The sequence below is a fragment of the Myxocyprinus asiaticus genome, chromosome 41, assembly GCF_019703515.2.
Source record: "Myxocyprinus asiaticus isolate MX2 ecotype Aquarium Trade chromosome 41, UBuf_Myxa_2, whole genome shotgun sequence".
NCBI classification, from domain to species: Eukaryota; Metazoa; Chordata; class Actinopteri; order Cypriniformes; family Catostomidae; genus Myxocyprinus; species Myxocyprinus asiaticus.
Genome location: NC_059384.1, coordinates 9167785 through 9189764, shown reverse-complemented (window position 1 = coordinate 9189764; position 21980 = coordinate 9167785). Strand labels below are relative to the sequence as shown.

At 37.0% G+C, this 21980-nt stretch overlaps 1 protein-coding gene across 1 annotated transcript in view; it reads left to right on the top strand.

Annotated features, from left to right (window-relative positions):
• The window catches only part of LOC127431466 (phospholipid phosphatase-related protein type 5-like), a 63523-nt gene that overhangs the window by 20830 nt on the left and 20713 nt on the right, over positions 1 to 21980 (top strand). The window contains exon 3 of the mRNA XM_051681872.1: positions 15250 to 15500. Within this exon, the coding sequence (XP_051537832.1) occupies positions 15250 to 15500 (251 nt within the window). The remainder of the gene's footprint in view (positions 1 to 15249; positions 15501 to 21980) is intronic.

Sequence of the window (21980 nt, the reverse complement as noted above, 5' to 3'; positions counted from 1 at the left end):
TTTGTTTGTACCGCCGCTACCGGGTGTCTATGAAGTAACTTAATCCATCCAATAAAAGTATTCCCGAACCCGTACATTTCCCAAATCTTAAACAGATAATCCCATTCTACCATATCAAATGCCTTTTTGGCATCAAGTGAGATGGCAGCGACCGGAGTCTGATCATTCGCTACTGACCACATGATATTGATGAAACACCTAATGTTGTCTGAAGAGTTGCGGCCCCGAATAAACCCTACCTGATCTATGTGTATAAGAGATGTCATAACTTAATCGGTTAGCCAAAATATTTGACAACATTTTTACATCTAGCTGGATCAGGGAAATTGGACGGTAACTCTTACACTCACTTGGATATTTGTCCTTTTTAAGAATCAGACCGATCCGGGCTTGCGTCATGGTTGGAGGAAGCTTTCCATTCTTTAATGATTCTGTATAAACTTCTAACAAATGTGGAGCCAGTTCTGTAGCATATGATCTAAAAAATTCAGCGGCAAAACCGTCTGGCCCTGGAGCCTTGCCCGTAGGCAAGGCCTTAATTACCTCGTCAAGCTCCTCCAAGTTTATCTCAGAATCAAGATAATTTTTTTGCTCAGTTGTCAGTTTAGGAAATTCTAATGGTTCCACAAAGTTTCTAATATCCTCATTAGTAGACGAAGACGTGGAACTATAGAGATCAAGATATAATTCTTTAAAAGCATTATTAATATCGATGGCTGAGGTAAATATTTCACCACCAGCAGATTTCACTGAGGGAATGGTAGAAAAAGACTCTGTTTTATATATCTTGCCAAAAGCTTCCCTGCTTTGTCCCCCGATTCAAAATATGACTGTCTTGCCCTGAATAACCAAAACTCCACTTTCTGCGACAAAATAGCATTATATCTGTATTTCAATCGAGTCAATTCTCTGAGGCCATTAGACGACATTCGGTGCTTCAGCTCTGCCTCTGCACTTTAATATTCTCTTCCAACTCCATGAGTTCTCGTGTTTTGGATTTTTTGGTGAATGAGGCATACTGTATGATCTGACCCCTAAGAACTGCCTTAAGTGCCTCCCAGGCTTTGCCCATGGAGGAAACTGAGGACCAGTTGGTCTCTATATAAATACTGATTTCAGTCTTTAACATCTGTTGGAAATCAGGATTTTGCAAAAGGGATACATTAAAGTGCCAGCTGTATGATTTCTTTTTCTCCGTATGTGGCAATATCTCTAAACTCACCAGGGCATGATCTGAGACTAAAATGTTTCCAATTGAACAATCAACAACAGATGAAATGAGAGACTTAGATAAATATATATATATATATATATATAAAAATCTATTCTAGAATAAATCTTATGAACTGATGAAAAAAATGTATAGTCCCTACCAGATGGGTTCAAAAGTCACCAGATATCAGCAAGACCAAGATTTTTACACATCCTATGAAGTGTCAGTGTTGCTCTGGTGGGCTTACACACTTTTGCTTCACTATGATCAAGGACTGAGTCCATCAAAAGATTAAAGTCTCCCCCCAATATTATATCATGAGGGGTGCCAGCGGCTTGCAACATCCCTTCGAGATCTATAAAAAAGCCCTGATCATCAGCATTAGGTGCATAAATATTAGCCAAAATCAACCTTTGCCCCTGAATTTCGCCTAAAACAGTAATGATTCTCCCTAATTTATCTTTAATCTGTTTGAGACATTTGAATTGTAGATGTTTACTTATCAATGTAATGACTCCCCTGCTCTTACTTGAGCCAGCACTAAAGAAAACATGTCCACCCCATATCTTCCCAAATTTTTCAGCTTCCTGCGGGGAAAGATGCGTTTCTTGAAGAAACACTATATCATATTTCTTACGCTTAAGAAAATAAATAACCTTTCTTCTTTTTATGGGGTGCCCCAACCCATTCACCTTCCACGTGGAGAGAGACAATCCACTCATATTAACATCTGACATATTGATATAATAAAAAAAATAAATTGCATGTCAAAAACAAAATTACATAGACCACATTCCCCATAAGTGCAGCAATCAAACCCCAAACATCCCCCCGAACAAAACAAACAGAAAAGAGAAAAATGTACGCATTAACCCCACGCACGACAGCGCCAACCGGCGTCAATCCCTCTAAACTCAAAGAGGCCATGTACGCATGCGAGAACCCCCGCGACAACTTTGCCATCGGATTTCTCAAGTCCGGTGCTTCTGCACAAATTTTGTGAGGCAAAATTACAAAACAGAAATACTTTGTAAAACAAACCCCAGTCAACAGGCAGAATAAACACAAAGAACGTGTAGATTCATTCATGGAACTGTCTTGAAGGTGTGTTCCTCCACAAAATAAACTCCAGCTGATATAAAGCCATTCTGTTTCTTCAGACAGATAAACAATTGTTCAGTGAGCCGGCTGTTATGAGTGCAGCAGATGACGTAATCATTCTAATGTCCTTTAAAAATCCAGCCAACAGGAGGCATAAGCACAAAGAATGAACAGATTCATCCATAACTGTACTGAAGGAGTGTTATTCCACAAAACAAGCTCCAGCCACTAGGCGGAACCAGCACAAAAAGGCGTCCTGGTTTCTTGAATGGTAAAGTGTGTATTAATCACTTGGAGGTCGCATAAACAAAATACACCATGACTTACTCAGTCCGTCAACTTTATAAAAGACATCCTTTGTGAAGGCATGTAGATATTTTGCAGTCCTTCTTAATATCTATTCTCAATATGGCTGGGAACTTCAGTGTAAAGCGATCTTCCGTCCATGCAAAAGTTTCTTGGAGTGATATTCCCCAAAACAAACTCCAGCCGCTAGGCGGAGCCAACACAAACAGAAACAAAAATGGTGCCCAGCTTCCTCGAAAAGACAAAGTATAGCGAGTTAATCCACTCTGGAGCAACATGAAAATCCCCAAATGGCTTACTCACCCATTGTTTTAGTAAAAGACAGTGCTTGCTTTGGACATGTAAATACCTTGCGACCATCCTTCGTTTCTATTCTCAGTTTGGCTGGAAACATCATTGCAAAAGCGATCTTCTGTTGATGTAAGAGTTTGTTGCATTCCTTGAACCGATCGTGTTTCTCTCGTCGCATTCGCAAAGTCCGGGAACAAGAAAATATTGTGATTCTTCCAAGAAAGCTTTCCTTTGCTCCTTGCCTGGCGCAACATGAGATCTTTATCGGATGATCTCAGAAATTTGGCCAGAATTGATAGGGGCCTGTCTCCCCAGCGGATCTGCGAGCCGGGACTCTGTGTGCTCGCTCGATTTCCTGTTTATGGCCTGTTATGTCAAGCAGGCATAGAGCTCGTCCAGGAATCTCAACACAATTCTGCCCTCTTCATGCTCAGGAATTCCAACAATTCGAATATTGTTCCTTCAATTTCTATTTTTGAGATCTTCCAATTTGTCCAAAACATATTCAAGTCTGTTTTGGATGCGGGCGGATTAGCGGATAATTCCCTTTCCGACGACTCCAAATAATCGATTCGTTTCTCAACGTCTGTGACTCGTGACCAACTCAGAGAATTTTGTTTCCATTGCCGTAATCGATCGAGGTATTACAGCGAGATCCTCCAAGTCAGCAACAACCTTCGTCAGCATCACCGAGATGTTGGACAGTTGACGCTGGATTTCATCTCCCGACGAGCTTTCCAAATCGAGTCCCCAGTCCGCAGGCCTGCCAGAGGCCTCATCTTGAGCACGTAAGTGTCTTTTAATGTCTCCAGAGTCTGAGGATTTTTACTTCTTTGCCATGTTTACCTCAAAGAGCAAATATGTAATTGGGTGTATCGAATCTCACCGGATTAAACATGAAAATAATTAAAAACTAGCAAAGTGCACAGAGCCAGTCGCTCACACGTCTGCTTCTCGCATGGTGTCACGTGACCTCGATGTAACAATTTTTAAAAAATTGTTATGTCTTTTGTGTTCGCTGGTCATTTTTGACCCTGGCATCAATTGTGGCTTTACACATTATATTATGTTGATTATTTATTTATTTATTTAATTTTTTTGGTACATCTATGACTTCGATTTTTTTCTTATAAACACTTCACTTACATATATCCTCCTTTCGATAATCTCTCATACACTTTTTCTTTTGTCTCTCACTGGGTCTGCATCTTGTTTACAAACATGCACACACACATACACATACAGTCACATACAGGGCACACACACATTCCTGTGCAAAACAGAAATGACAGATGTAACAAACATAACAAATAAACTAAATCAAAAGTACTGTTCTCTAAAGGGGGTGTGGCGAAAGCAAAAGTTAATGCACACATTACAGTGGCGATATCTCAGGGCCAGCAAAGCCTTCTCTGCTGGTGTAACATGCCTAATAAATAAATATTTTTTCATCCTTTTATTCTCATTTACCTTTTTGCCTATGCATTTTCAATCGCTTTCCAGTCCTAATTCATCTACAAACGAATAGCAAAAAACAAAAAGTTCATCCAATCAGAATTTATTCCTCGATGCTTACAAGCGAAGTGTGACAACTGTTTCACAAATCACATGCCTGAAGCCAAAGCAGGGCGTTAGTCTGAGCTCTACCCTGTCAGGCCTTCAGAATTTCCACAGAATCCCTCAACACTGCAGTGAATAGACATCTAAAGTCAGATTTTCAGATTCATCAGCCAATCAGATTGATTTATTTGTTCTTGTTGGGTGTGGTCTTTAGGATATGTCCTGGTCCAGGCCTTCAAGCTGGCCTTGAATGACGCAATCACACTTTAAGTGAAGTACGTAATTTGAAAGCGAAGAGCGCGAGATCTTGCTGACGAGTCAGCTGTCATCACTGCTGGTATTGCCATTGAGAAAGAGATCCTTATGGATTTAAAAACCTGAGATGTTCTGCATGATCGTGCGATTGATTAATTAAACAGGAAAGGAGGGCTGATTTTCACTTCAAGCAAATTGGTAAGTGCTTTTTGCATAGTTATACCAACATCAGGAGTTTTCTAAGTGTAAATTAGGCTGCTTGAGCAAGTTTTGATAAGTAACCGTGTACCCTGACAAAACTAAATTTACTGCAAGCAAAATTTAAAGCGCAAATATTATTGGAGCTTTTTCTTGGTATTAGACCTCCTTGGTTCTGGCTTTCGTGCGTGGACGTGTTTTTAAAATGTCAATTAGTATTATTAGTTGACTGCCATGAAATGTATGATACGGTGTCTTATTCATTGTGAAACTGTGTTTTCTTAATGGCATGAATCACTCTGAAGTCCTAGACTTAAAATGCACAGGCCGCCACTGATACATTAGGCTAAATAGGACTTGAAAGAGGAAATTGTCCACATTTTACTCTGCAGCCATCTGATGCCGAACCAGATTGCAGCATACACGTGCATCAACATTCAGCAGTTCATGCAAGTAAATAGAATAGATTTTGCTTTAAAATATAGTAAAGAAGTATTAATGTGAGTTGTGCAGTTGTTTTGATGATGTTTAGATGAAAAAGAATACATTGGTTTCATAACTTTTGACCACCAAGTTGTATTGAGCAGTTATGAGTAATAGGAAATTCATTCAAATTACTAGTAATTCTCACATTAGATGTTAATATAAATTGTATATTTCATTATATTTAGATAAAATTTCACAGAAATGTTGATTAAAAAAAGATGTCTTCACATGTATCACATTGGTTTTGCTGTAGGTAATGCCAAAAATAGAAATATTTTTACATGTATGAACAGTTAAGAACTTATTAATGTCTTACAATATAGTTTTAGATGAAAACCATCAGGTAATGAATGATTATAAGCTTGAATTCCACTGGGTCAAAATTGACCCGCTAATGCAAAAGGTGTATGCAGATTCTGAATACAATTGGAGGATTAAGGCCCCCAGTGAGCAAGCAAAAGTTGACCATGGCAAGAAACAAAAACTCCATAAGATGTTAGATAATGGTGAAAAACCTTTGGGAAAAACTAGGCTCTGGCTTTCAGCTCTTACATTCAATTTACAGTAAAACTGTGGGAATTACTTAAAAGTTGTTTGTCTCTATCAACAGAGAGAGGTTGCAGCAACCAACAGTAAGTGCACTGATGTCAAAAAAACCTTTAGGTTTCAGTTTAGAATTGGCTACGGAAGTGTCAGAAGCACTCAAGGTTATTTTCCTAAAAGGAATAGTTAACTCAAAAATTTAAATTCTGTCATTTATTGACCTTCATCCTGTTGCAAACTTTGACTTACTTTCTTCTGTAGAACACAAATTTTGAAGAATGATACTAAACAGCTAAAGACTAAAGAGCTGATACTGACTACAGTAGGCGCTATCAAGCTCCAAAAAGGACAAAAAAGCATAAGATTACAATAAAAGTAGTCCATACTATTTGTGTGTGGTCTTTTGAAGCCACACGACACATCTTGCAGTGTAACGTAGCTCTCAAATCTCATTCATGCTTCCACAAATGTATTCAAACCAGAACGTTGTGATCGGTTACAAGACAATGTGAAAATCATTGACTTCAAACTTGGTGAAAAACATCATGACACACAAGTGAGATTTGAGAGCTACAACAGAGGAAGATTTCCCCTTTTAAATTTCAACTTCCTAGGATATATAAAATTTTTACATTTCGGTCTGTTCTTCACACAAAGCTATCATATGGCATCAAACCTATTGGAATATAGTAGTGCATGAGATTGACAACTTTTATGGTGCATTTTTGCCAAAAATGTTTTAGCTTGCCTGGTCACAGTTTACTTTCACTGTATGGGAAAGAGCAGTGTAAAGATTCAACAGTGCCTGCCAACTTTTTCAGCCATCTAGTTCCCTGGAAGTATTTTTTTACCATTCATTTTTCCATAGGGATTTCATTAAAGAGTACTGAGCCATGAACCAGACCAACTGGCTCCGGGGTGAATCACAACATACAAATATTGATTTGAAGCAAAAAATAAAAAAATCGGACAAAAAGACAAACATACAAGACTGTTTACTTAACATATTTAATGAGGGAATGAACTACAACCCCATGGAGCATTGTGAATGATGTAATTGAAATGAAAATGATGAAAACAAATAACACTATTGATTTAAAATTTGTAATTATAAGTAAATAAACACTATATTCAAATTTTATTGCAAAATATTAAGTTTTTTTGTTTTTGCAAATATAGAAGTAGTTTGAGAGTGTGGTGAGACTGACTCGACTGCGTTATTCAAAGCGGGGGGTCGCTGGTGGGCTCGTTTAGCATGCTTTGTTCAAAGCGATTCTGCTATTAAACAAGATTTTTTTTTAGATTTTTTTTTATGAAGATTAAATAATGTGGACTGTTGGCTTCAGCAAAAGCAATTACACGTACCATTGATTAACAACCTCGGAATTTGGGGGTCCTGGGTAGTTCAGCGAGTATTGACGTTGACTACCACTCCTGGAGGTGCGAGTTCGAATCCAGGGTGTGCTGAGTGACTCCAGCCAGGTCTCCTAAGCAACCAAATTGGCCCGGTTGCTAGGGAGGGTTGAGTCACATGAGGCAAACTCTTTGTGGTCGCGATTAATGGTTCTCGCTCTCAGTGGAGCGTGTGGTAAGTTGTGCATGATCGCGGAGAGTAGCATGAGCCTCCACATGCTGTGAGTCTCTGCAGTGTCACGCACAACGAGCCATGTGATAAGATGCGCGGATTGACGGTCTCAGAAGCAGAGGCAACTGGGACTTGTCCTCCGCCACCCAAATTGAAGTGAGTAATCGCGCCACCACGAGGACCTACTAAGTAGTGGGAATTGGGCATTCCAAAATTGGGGAGAAAAAGGGATAAAAACAACCTCGGAACTCACGGTAGATCTGTCTTTAAAGGTTTATATGCTATTGTTATTGTCAATTTCTCTATGGAGAAAATGAATGGAATTTTTACTTCCTGAATCAGACTGTTACTCTTGTGTTCCACTGAAGAAAGGAAGTCAAATGGGTTTGGAACAACATGAGGGTGAGTAAATGATGACATAATTTCCTTTTTTGGGTTTTCTTTTCCTTTACAAATCAGTCAACATGTTTAGTAGTAGTTTGTTCCACAAAAGTGACTTCAGGAACCAAAGCCTTGTTTAACCTCACATGCCCTACAACATCATGATGGTAAGCCTCTCCGACTAAGTCAAATGATTAATGCAGTTTACAGTCTCTCTCTCTCTCTCTCTCTCTCTCTCTTTCACTCTCTCACTCTCTCACTCTCTCTTGGTCATGTGCTCTTTTTCTCTAATTTTCTCCATGTAATACTTTAGTGTTTTCAAGAGATATGGAAACAGTGCTATTATGGATTATTAGCCTCATCCTCAGAGGAAGTCCACCATCTCCCATTAATTTATGAATTTGCTCATTAAATGGACTTCTGTTCAACTCACAAACTTTTTTTTTCTTAGGCGGAATACTCTTTAGTCAGGGTTTCATAGTCAGTGCCCAGTCATCCAAGCTGCAGGATTGTTGGACATCTGACTGCATTAGCGGTTTTAAAGACAAATCAGTTAAGCAGAATTGTTCCTCCTACAGGGTGCTGAGAAGATCACCTTTACTCAACTGACAGCATCTGTCACCTTTCAGGAGCAGTGAATGTGGCCCAGACGAAATTGTATCTCTTTGAGATATAATTTTTTTTACAATGCTTGACTCCTCAGCGTGAGCATTCTCTGATGGTTTAGGTTAACTCAGACATTTTTATCACCTCAGCAAAAATTTTCAGCTTTATTTCGCCAAAAATAAAATTCTGTTAGCATTTGCTCATACTGATGCTGTTTCAAAACCAGTATCACTTTTCTGTTCCACAGAAGAAAAGTACATATTTTGAAGAATGTTTACGCTGCTCATTTCCATACAATAAAAGTATATAGTGACCTGGGGCTGTCAAGCTTTGAAAATGACAAAAATGTACCATAAAAGTACCTTAAATATAGCTAAAATGCCTTGTGCACTATATTGTAAGTCCACTGAAGTGGTTTATATACAATACAGTGATATACACAGCAGCTAGGTGAATATGAGTTTCACATCATAACTGGTCATAGCTGCTACTATATTGTGTATTTTAGCATGACTGGAATGCTTTTACAGTTTTCTTTTAAAATTTTCTTTTAACAAATGCATAGGTGTTTCCCAAACATTATTGCATACTTCGGTCTTTAAAGACCTGGCACGTATGTCTATCGCAAATGGATCTACAGAATGCCCATAGTGTCAAATTTTTTTGAGACAATTATAAAATAATAGAATAGAATATTAAAGCAATACCATACGAGCAGGAGTGCTGTATGCACATCCGCACGGCTGTGATACGGCCGCAGATTTAGGGCCATACAGCACGATTGCACGTCAGCAGGATTGCGAGTGTGATATTGCTTAAATACAACAGATCAACGAATAAATAAACAAAACAATGAGGAAAAACTAAAGACTGTCACAAAAAAACGCATTTGTACTTTCTTACGCCACAGATCAGGATCTGCTTTTGCTAGTTCAAAAGATGCGCCCAATCCTCCATTGCAAATTCGAAAACATCACTTTAGAACTAGTAACAACAGCTTGGGCTGTTTTGAACAAGTTATTGGAGAAACAAGGATATGTGTGTGTGTGTGTGTGTGTGTGTGTGTGTGTGTGTGTGTGTGTGTGTGTGTGTTGAGAAAGAGAAAGGGAGAGCGGGAGCGATTGAGTGTGTGCGATTACCTGCATCTGCGTTGCGACTCCCAAGCAGAGATGAACAGTAAAGCTATAGCTGTTTAACTCTATTCCTCATCTGTAGTGTTAGTCAGCTTGCTGAAGATAATGTCATTGTGTTCAAATACATCTTATTTTCTGTGTAAAAATAGCTTTCTGAGCAGGGTCCTCCCTGAGCATTTCGCGGTAGCTGATTTGTTTCTCTCCTCCGCCATGTTGAATGTTTACATCTGCTACCAACACGGAACCTACGGTAGATAAGCATCTTGAGTATGTGTGATTATTTCATCTGTTGTGTCTCTCAGCTGTGATAAGCCTTAAATGCTGAAGCTGTTAGTTTAACTGTATTTCCCAGCTGTTGTCTAGTAGTAGTCCGAGCGACCATGGAGTAAGAGGCAATTGCCTACGACTTCAAAGATACCACTCGCTGACTCAAATGAACGTCAGTTCAACTTGCTCATAACACACAAAAATTACTTTTTTCTTTTGTCATCACCTGCTGGCTAAAATCTTTAATGCCACAGGGATAAATTAAAAGAGACACATCTAGAGCTCTTTTACACATCTGCGCTGCTCTTACATTTTAGTTTAGAACACCACAAACACAAGCGGAGTGATACAAACAGCAAAAAATCTGAGTACTGCCGTCCTGAGACATCAGCACTCTTAGAACGTCTCTCATCCAATCAGGAGGACCAGAACTAACTGTTGTACAGTATATATTTAGATGTTTATCTTTCATATATCAAAGAGATGATGCAACGCATATAGAACAGGATTAATTTCTTCCACACTAAAATTTTATGAGATGCAACTGGCTGTCAAACGCATATTGAGCTACACATAATACATAATTTACACACGATCTACACATAAGCTACACATATGTATTTTCTCAGGCACTTTTTGAGGCTAAAAAGACGCACAACTTACACAATTTTAGTGGTATACCCAAATGACAAAAGCCAAATCATACTGTTCATGTTTTACACTTGCTATAGTTTACATACACATTGCTTCTTTGTCAAATAGCAATGACTGTCACATCAGTGCCACATTGAGTGAGAAATAGCATTTATAATATATATGTGGACACGCATATGGAATACTGATAATTTCACACAGAATTCACACAGAAAATCAACGTGATATAGTAGTCATTTGTATGACTACTATGTCAAGTGACACTATTACATGTCTATGGTCTTTAAGGACACTAAACACTTTTGGTAACTAAGCAGTTGCAATTTTGCTGTTTTTTTTTTGTTTTTTTTTTTGTTTCTTTTTTAATTGATTTCTTTTTGTTACACTATTCAGAAGAAAAAGGTTGAGGAATATAGACGTGTGGGCAAAACTCCAAAAAAGAGATGAGGTACAGGGGGTGGAATGAGATCCTGGGTCACTAAAGACCCGTGGTATGCATTAAAGGGTTAAAAATCAAATTGAACTTAAAAGATAAAGCACTTAGCTGATGCCATGTGCATTTCCAGCTAGGGGAGGCTGTTAGAAATTAAAACCTTTTGAAAAATTATGTTGTTACCTGTATTATTTGAGGGTTGAAGCAAATCTAAAAAAAAAGTCATTAAATGAGACCAGTTGCTTCGTGACCTAAAGTCACTGGCTTTTTGTTTGCATAATGACTCACACAGCAATGTTCTTTGGGAGAGATTACATTTAGAAAATGGCTATGGGTCATGGTGCACTCGTGTTTAGCTCAGAGATCTCGTCTTTGCCTGGGAAGAACTCTAGGTTAGTGTCGACTCTTGATACCAAAAAATGATCATGAATGAAAACAGAAGACACTTTAATGCTATGTGTGTGTCTGTGTGCCCTAAAATGTCATAATATAGCTTCTGTCTTGCCTCTGAAACCATTTTAAGTCAAGCTGGATGTATCATTACAAAACTAATGAAGTACAAATAGGAAACCTTATTAAAAAAGAGGCATACTTAAGATCAATTTTTTTCTTCATTTTCAATTCAGCTAAGCTAATTATGATTTGTATTGGTAAAAATGCATTTTCCAGCCTAAAGAAAAAGCTAAATGGGGGAATCTCATGAAACTTTCACAAACATTCATGTCCAGGTCATATTTCACCCCAAAATCAAAAGAAAGAAAAAAGTACATTGTACAATAATTTAGTGGCAAGAAATACGTATGTGAACCGTTTGGGATTACCTGCATTTATCTATAAATTTGCATTTGTCTTAAAATCTGGTTTGATCTTCATCTAAGTTACAATAATTAACAAACACAATCTGTTTTAACTAATAACACAAACAATTATTGTATTGTTCTTCTACATATTGAATACATCATTCAAGCATTCACAGTGTAGGTTGGAAAAAGTATGTGAACCCGTATGCTAACGACAAAAGCTAATTAGAATCAGGAGTTGGCAAACCTGGCATCCAATTAATAAAACAAGATTGGAGGTGTGGGTTAGAGCCATTTTGACTTATAAAAAGCACTCAAACATTTTGAGTTTGCTATTTTGCTAAGCATCCGCTGACGTGGACCATGCCTCGCAAAAAAGAGATCTCAGAAGACCTACGATCAAGAATGGTTGCATTTGCTTAAAGAAAGGATTACAAGGTTATCTCAAAGAGCTTAGATATTTATCTGTCCACAGTTAGACACATTTTCTATAAATGGAGACGATTTAGTACTGTGGCTCCTTAGCAGTGGCTATACAGCCAAGATGACTCAAAGAGCACACCACAGAATGCTCAGTGAGGTAAAAAAAAAATCCCTAGAGTGACAGTTAAAGACTTGAAGGAATCATTGGAACTGGTTAACATCTCTGTTCATGAGTCTACTATGTTAGGGGCTTTTTTTTTTAAATAGAATATTATAACAATTTAGCTATTTTTCAGTTCTTATTGCAAAATACTACTACTAATATATTTTATAAATTGTAAAATAATTTATAGAATATTGTACTATTTCTTTGTACTGCCAAAAAAATTTTTATTACAGTATTTTTACTGTAATACTCTAAAGAAATGAATGCACTACAGTAATTTTATGAGTAATATAATGATAATTAAAATATCTAATCTTAAAACATCAGACACATTACAAGAAGGAGAATTTGGTGGTTGGGAGGTGCTTAATTGTCCTGAAAATAATGGCTCTAAAACAGACTTTATTTCCTTTCTATTTATTTTATAATTCTATTCAGTGTGAATAGACACAAGCCATATTTAGCTCCAGTTTGCAGACAGAGCTCAGTGCAGGGATTGTCATCATCAAAGTTATCATGCTGCTGCCACTAGGCAGTTCTGCCAACATGACAGAGAACAGGACTGATCTAAAGCCAGCGGTGACCTTATAAGTTTGCTTTTTTATGCGAAGCCTCAACTCAACTCGAATAAGACATGATTTGCCATCCAAGTCATGTGGCAAACTCATTTTGCTGTATGTCACGTAAAAACTGTAATGAGGCGTGTTGATCTGAGTGACTGTACTTATGCAGGGAAATGTGCTAAGCGGTGCTTTGTTAGATTCATGTTGTCTAAATTCCGCTGCCAGCAGTTGAGAAATGACTTACTGTTGACACAAGTCTTCCAATAGCTATAACAATGGCCTTGTCAAATCTGTCAGTCTGTTTAGCTGAAATGATTCTAAGCAAGCAGAACATGACATTTTGGAGTAAAGGAGAAAAAATTAGCTTTTTCTCTAAAATAATTATGACTTTGTGTTCTTCAGCTAATATCTGCTGTTGTAAAACTCCTCAAAGAGAAGGTTATAATATGAAGTTCTTCATGTTCCTCTTTGCATCTTTTTACTATATAGGGTGCGTAATTCACACTAGAGGTTTGGTTGTAGACCTTTTGATGACATTGCATTCGGTATGTTTAGTTGCTATGAAATAGAAGTCAACCGATGTTGGATTTTGCCAATACCAATAACATTGGTGTTAACTGTTTATACACTGAATGTATTAGAAAAATGTTCTTGGTATTTCCTAACTGTGACGGGTGGCCCACACACAGAGGCTACAAAAATAAATACAAGTATAAAAGTCTGGTAATCCGATGTTATTAAAACACCCATAGAGGTGAACTATTGATGAACTATCGTCATTGAGTTTTGCCAATAAGGATACTTCCAAAAGCAACTATTGGCGCTAATTAAATGGCACGAACAAATGCATGTTTTGTTCTGTGTGTGTAAATGTTTTGTTGGTAAATTCAAAGGCACAAATCATTTAAATAACTTTGTAGTTACAGTGGTAAACAGCTGCTGTTGGGAATCATTGATGATGCGAACACAATGCGGTTAGCACCCAAAAGTACAGTGTGAAAAGAGAGCTTTATTGTTTTCTAGACGCAGCCTTCATTCCTGCTTAAACTGATAAATAGAAATAAAATTGATTAACAGAAAGAATGCCACGTTAATGCAGAGCTGTTTTACATTCATTTTGAAATTCGGAAATGCTGCATTAAGCTAAATCCTAGAACATTAACAGTGCACAAACATTCTGACCAGTTAGGGGACAGTTTGTTCACATGACTTTTATTAACAAATTTTGGTCTGTTTTGAAATTAAGCCTTTTGAAAGCTAACCAAAATGTAACATTGTAAGATTTTAGTCCCTGTTTTGGAACAAAGCAAATTAACTACAGGTCTAACAATGCCCTAAGATAGTCTAAAACTTCATTGGAGTGGTTTGTAGATAAGTCCCTCAGATCATTTTGGTCACAAATAGTCTATGAACCCAGTGGCCTGTGGGGTTCAACTATAATGTGAGTGTATTAAGCTCTTTTCCTTGTGGTATTATGGTTTGTTTTACAGAGCAGCGATGAGAAATACTCTAGTTCAATTATATGAGATTTGGTTATTACCTCATCAGCTCAGAACATTAGCTCCTCTAATGTGTCCTCACAGCTCAACAGCGAGATGAGTGCCACTGTGGAGATCACCTAATCTTCAGTCGTATCCCTCGCCTTAATGTGCTTAAGCAGAAAATTTGGGTTCTGTACACCCTGTACTAACAGAGTACATATAAACAAGCAAAGCACCAATTATTGAACCAATTTTCCGGGCTGTGTTTGTCAAATACATATTTTAATCCCCACTTTATGAATTCTCTTTAAAAGATTACATATTCTTAAAGTAGGCATTGAATTTTAATATCAAACAAAGTGTGTGCAATATTCGTCGAGATGATATGGGTTTTTGAACAGCCAATGTTGATATCTATATTATACAAAAATATTTGATTGCAGAATGGCGTGATTGACCAATCAGAATCAGGTATTCTAGAGAGCCATGTACTGTACTAATACAATTAAATGAGGTGTATACATAATTGCTGTTAAATGAACATATATTTAGCAAAATATTTGCTCAAAATGTACTCAAAAATATGAAAAAATAATATTTGAAAACAGAAAATGTGCATTATACATCGCTGTTGGTTGATTTATTTATTTTTTGTTAATCGGCCAAGCAGGCATGGTTATAGACTAATGCTGATCACCTGAAAATGCAAATTATTATCCGAATAAGCGGTCTGATCAATATATTGTTAGACCACTATAGTGTTCACTTGTACTTCCTAAAATCAATGTTCTCTGTTCTCCACAGGTGTGTACATGTTTGGCCTTTTCACCTCTGACATCTTTGTGAACGCCGGTCAGGTGGTGACGGGGAACTTGGCCCCACATTTCCTTACGGTTTGTAAGCCCAACTACACGGCTCTTGGGTGCCAGAAGGCTCTGCGATATATCAGCCATCAGGAAGCCTGTACCGGCAACGAGGACGACATTCTGCATGCCCGCAAGACTTTCCCTTCCAAAGAGGCGGCTCTCAGCGTGTACGCTGCTGTTTATCTGGCTGTGAGTAATCCATTAATCTACAAGTAGTAAAAAGTAATACACATGCACTAAAAGACAACATGAAATTAACATTGTGACCCATTGTGCTTTCTTAATTAATGTCACTAGTCTTATAGTGCATGATTTATCAGTGTATGTTCTTCTAAAGAGAGAGAGAAAAAGTTTGTATAACCTTTTATCAAAAAATATTAACCTTCTCCACCTCTGAAATGAAATTTCTGCTGACTTAACCAAGGCCAATTGGGTGTGGAAAAATAATATTTACCAATAAAATCATAGCTTAAGGGGCCATTCACACCGAACACGTTCTTTGGTGAATGGTAAATGTAAAAATGCTAGACGCAGCTCCACAAATAGAGCAGAGCGAAGGTGTCTCGAGATGCACTTTAAACAGTTGATGTTCTTTTTAACTTGACACGGCGTCTAAAAAAATGCACCAATGATGTTCGTCTAGCACATATTTATTTAGGGAAACAATTGAAAAGTGCGTACGGATGCAGAAACGGATTCCGTCTGAACAGCCACTATCACGTTTCCATCATATCGAAATCCTGCAGGATAAAATCAAGTTCCGCCCTTCATTATTTCTTGATGAATGTTCTGTTTCATTCGTAAATATGTCACTTTACGGAAGTAAAAGATATTGTTATTTGTAATGCAATTTGTGGTGTTTCTTAAGTCAAGATTACTCTTGCTGTTTCCCATACTTAAGCTTAGGGATTTTAACAAAGTCCTAACACATAATGTGTTGAACTAAGGCACGTACAATGTCTTGCACTTTTATAAGGACATGAATGACACCTCAAATCTGTTGGCTTGTTAAGAAGAGGTGTGCTGTTCAAAACAATTGTACTTAGGATGTTTTCTTGGTGGACTGTGAAACGGGTGAAAAAAATGATGAAATGTAAAATTAAAAATGTAAAAATCTAGTTAATAATATTAATTTCTATTAAGTATAACATAAACACTGTAATGTAAAATCCTACCAGTACCTGATAGAGCTTACAACATTCTAAAAAGAAGGATGTTCATAGCACGTCCTTTGCAGCTCTGGTTTTGACTTTGCGGTCTGCTCTTGTTTTTCAGACGCCGCAGGTATATGAAGGTTAATTCTACTGCTCTTACAATGAGCAACACTTGTTCATTCTATGGTGTTCAGGAGGTTTGCATTTTTAATGTCCAGCGCATTGATATATATACCTTAGCATCTTGGAGTGATCCTCACGGAGCATGCTTATCTCTAGTGCATCTAAGGGAGATGGCACCATGCAGCGCTGCTTTTGAAATGCAGATGCAAAGTCATGGTTGCTTCATTTGGATTCTGCCCATAGCCTGACAGAGCACAGATATGGCACAAAGCAGTATAAAGCGTTTGTGGCGAATAGTTTTTTCTAGTAATGTGCAACAGGGAAAAGTGGGAGCTCTTATTTTACCCATGAACGCTGCTGTCACCCTCTCCAATCCACACAGGAAGTGCTGCAGATGAGAAAGGAAATAAGAGAGAGGATTAACATGAAAACATTCTGTAAAAAATATTTTCATCATTATGTATAATTACTTATGTCTTTGTTTTCATTCATTTAACTTTTCACAATCATTTCTGTAAAATTGTACACACATTTAAACTTGTCTAAATTCAAGGTGGTACGAAGAAGTGAATGATCACTGCAGTTTGTAACTTTGGCACCACATTGATTTTTATTCATTTAAATCAAAGGATTTTTGCTGCTTGTTCAGTTTACTTAATTAAAATGAACTAAAACAACACAATTCTAGAACATTGTCACAAATTGATTTCACTGTGTTCTATCCTTTTAAATTTGTAAAATGGAAGTTTACTTAATCCATTTGAGTTGGGACTTTTTTTGGTGTAAATGTAGCATTGATGAAACTGGGCAGGGAATCTCCATTTCCCAGCATGCTTTTGCATGGGACCTGAAATGGAGAGTAAATGTTAAAATTAAGTGTTATTTTATGTGTTTTTGTGCAAGATGAATATGATGGTGATAGTTGTTAGTGTTTAATGTTTTGTTATGCTGAGATTTGGAAGAGTTTCTGTTATTTTGGAGTTTTGGACAGGTAGATGTCGCACATTAAATTGATTGCTCGCTTCGTTGAGCAAATGCTGTGCTAACCATAGCATAGTTACAAAACTACACTCTGTAGTGTTTCCAACCAGCATGTATTTGGAAACATTCACTTTCGCTACTTGAAACATAAAGAAATAAAATAAATTACGAGTTATGCTGACGTGTCTAATTTTGTTGGGTTTATGCAATTCAACAAGGTTCTTTCTACACAAAGTGTTTGTGTTGAGATAACATAGTAATTTTAAGTTAAGAATACTCATTTAAAACATGTGGAAACACTGTCCATGATTGAATCAAGTTCAGCCAAAGAGCATTTTGTAAGTGATTATTTCACCTTTTGTTGTGTTGTCTATGTTTTGTAAACTTGATACTTTTGTTGAGAAATTTAACCTTGAAAACCTCCCATTGACTAAAATTGATAGAATGTTCAGCATCAGAATGTGACATTACATAATAATATTTGCATACTGAATTGCAACTGGTCTTGTCTTTTTTGCTTCTATTTAAAGGTAGTGTAATCTTGTTTGTGTTAAAATACTTTCTCCTATCCAAGTTTAATATGTAGAAACAACTATTATAGAGCTGTGTAAAAATATAGATTTTCTGATTAATCGTGATCATCATCTGAATGATCCCCAAATCTATTCTTTAAATTCCAGAATCAATCATTTACTTTTACTTTAAAGTTTACTTTAGTTTTGGTTGTGTTGATCAGTTAAATAGCAACTGAACTGCATACAGTAGTTTGGACCCTTTTTTTTATTATTATTTATTATTTTGAAAATGTATATTTTCAGATTTACCAACTAAGTAAAAAGGTTCCCTGGATAATTTATAGCATTAGATAAGACAGAATTTCTTTCATATGTTAGCAAAATGGACATTACTGAAGTATATCCAGATGTATCAAATCAAATAGAATCTAAGGCTTGTGAATCGGAATTGAATCAAACCGGGAAATCTGTATCGATACCCAGCCCTAATTAGTAAGCTATTTGTAGCTTGATATCCCCGAAAAGGATGAACATTGAGGAGTTATCAGAATTGTGGCGCTTTAAATAAATTGTTACACAGCAAAACTGATTCTCCCAATGACACTCAAACACACAGTAGAAAACCCTGAAATTACACTTAATTATCTAGCTACATTTAATGATACATCTCACAAATCAATTTAGATGTGGGCCATAAGTCAAGCACTAACCAATCCCCAAAATTATAAAACATATGAGCTTTTATTTCAGCTTTTTTGAATATTCATGGCCACATTATAATCAACACTTTCATGGCCTCTCTTAATTTTTCACCTCACAGTCTAATTAGCCACTATGACCTGGATTTGGTATAAGACGTTTTGCACAGGCATTGGAGACTATGAAGGACACAATCCAGAAATCCAGTTATGAGCATCTGGCTCGTTTTAGCATTCTTTTTTATCTGTAATGCCACTCCAGATGTGCGCCGGGCCCGTGAGAAATCCCACTCTGCTGGAAGAGAATATTTCACACCAGGCTGTTAGTCGAGTCGGGCCCTGATGACTAGAACCCCGAATGAACTGTTGTATCCCGGGAGGTTTAATATTAATGTAGACACAAGAGGAGTGGAGACTAATCTGATTAGTGTCTACAATTTACTTTACCATGTTAGGAAGCTTTGAATTTTTGACTTCCTGAAAGTTGTCTTTGAATGGATGTGCTTCTCCAAGCATATTAGCAGAACAATCACTCATGTAGGTCAGTCACTGTTTTAGCTTGTTTCTGAAGAATCAAAAGTTAGTTCGATTCTTCTTGTTACTTGAACATCTCTATTAATTCCTCCACACAGAATATCGGATCACTCTCATTTTAGGAGGCTTGTTGTTCTGTTGTGATAAAATAGTCTTAAACTTATTTCCCTACATTGTTCATACATGTGGATTTCACAATTTATTGTTCCCTTGCAACAGTTTTGCGTTGCCTCACAATACGTTTTGTGTTCCCTCACAATATATTTTGCATTTCCTCGCAACAGTTTTGCATTCCCTTGCAATTATTTTGGGTTCCCTCTCAATAGCTTTATCCATTCCTTTCGAAAATTAACCATTTTTATGCTACAGTAACCATAGTTCAACTATGGTATTTGTAGTAAAACCATGACCACAAAATGTACAATTATATTACTACAGTTACCATATTTTAACCATGATTTGTAGTAAAACCATTGTAATAATACAGGAAAACCAAAAGTATGGTAATAAAAATCATAACGTGCTGGTTAATATTCAGATGTTTGCTACAGTTTTACTATAGTAACACCATGGTTAATTTGTGGTACAAGTAGCATGGTTTTTAAAACCTTTATTCCTACCAAAAATTACCCCCTCATAAAAATTAACCATGGTTTCGCTATAGTAAAACTGCAGTAACCATGACTTTATTAAATGTTTTTTGGTACATTTACATTTATGCATTTGGCAGATGCTTTTATCCAAAGTGACTTACAGTGCACTTATTACAGGGACAATTCCCCTGGAGCAACCTGGATTTAACTGCCTTGCACAATGCTTCACAATGGTGATGGCTGTGGGGATTGAACCAGCAGCCTTCTGATTACCAGATATGTGCTTTAGCCCACTACGCCACATGTAGAATGCGAAACATATTTTGAGGGAATGCAAACTATTGCGAGGTACAACAAAAACTATTTCAGAAATTGAATTCCTACCCTGTCCCCTTGGGGAAAGACTTTAATTTTATGAGATTAATTTGGCGGGAATTTCCAGTGTGAATTTATTGGATTGTGTAAGGGATTGGTGACCTACGTTATTTCAGAGGTGAATCAAGTTATTACATTTACAAAGACAAATGCTTTTATTGTAGGAATTTATTCTTTGGAATAACATGCACTGATGAATCATAAACAAAAAGACTGTCTATTTTATCAGGAATGTCTATTTAGACAGCCAATAATGTAATTTTTTATTTCAAGTGACTATGTGTTTAGTGTTAAAGTCAAAACAGCAAAATAGTACAAAAGTACTGAAACTATAATACATATTTTCACACTGACACATCTTTTTACCTATGTGAAAATTAAGTCATAATAGTTGTCAAGATATTCTGTGTCAGTAAATCCATATTCAAGGTTTCACGTCTTTGCTAGACTTACATGTGATGAGATTTACTTTCTCCAAAACTATTTAGGAAAACTTGATAAAGTGGTTGAACTTTTAATGTGATGTTCTCAATTCTGAATCACAATGGCTGTCACCAATAAAGTTAAAAGGGCATTTTACAGCATCAGATGATGGAAATCAAAGTAAATCCTGATTTCCATTCCACTCAACAGGAAGGACATGCAGTTTCTCTCCAGGAAAAACTTTGCTACTGTGCAACAGTGTGTAAAATTGATATTTTGACAACTTACACTCTGAAGCCTTCAGGCAGTCCATAAGCTTTGCCCTTGACCTGAGAGACAACGATTTGTTGCGTTGACAGTGACCATTGTACATGATTTTTGACAGATGCCCTAAAGGGAGATGACTGATGCCTCAATCAGCTACTAAACCGTGGGCACAGAATGTAGGACACATAAAAGCAATGAACATTATTGTGTAAAACACTGAAACTTCTGCAATTATAGCTACATGCATGCCTGTTTCACAGTGGCAGGCCGTGCATTAAAAGTCTAGGCCTTCAGTGTGATTCATGCCATTAAGAAAACACAGTTTCACAATGAATAAGACATCCTATGCCTTTTGGCATCATACATTATGTTGCAGCTAACTAATAATACCAATTGACATTTTAAAAACACGTCCACGCATGAAAGCCAGAACTTGAACAACACTTAATGCTCAAGCAAGCCTAATTTTAACTGCAGCATGACTGTTCTGTTTTGTCTCCCGAACAGACATTAAAAAATCATAATTTTGTGAATGAATCTACCAAGGAGGTCTATAATACCTGGAAAAATCTATCTAATAATATTTGCGATTTAAATGTTGCTTGCAATAAATTTCGTTTCGTCAGGGTACATGGTTATGCTGTGTTCCATGCAGGTTGGATGTGGGATATTCCTACTTGATATCTCCGACTATAAATGCATTCCATTCCCCGATATTCGGAACCGCAACGCTCCCGTTAGCTTAGCAGGGGTTTGACTCTCATTAGAGATGTCTCCTAGCAACCCAACTGATAAACAATGCTGCAGCACTAGCATTTGTGCTTCAGGTGTACAATTATCAAAAGAGATTATAATGTTTTATACACCTGTTTCTGCAGACGTTTGTTAAACAAGCTTTAATATCATTTTTATCGATATTATTTAATAAAGTGAATGTTTGGGGCCTGGGTACCTCTGTGGTAAAAGACGCTGGCTACCACCCCTGGAGTTCGCTAGTTCGAATCCC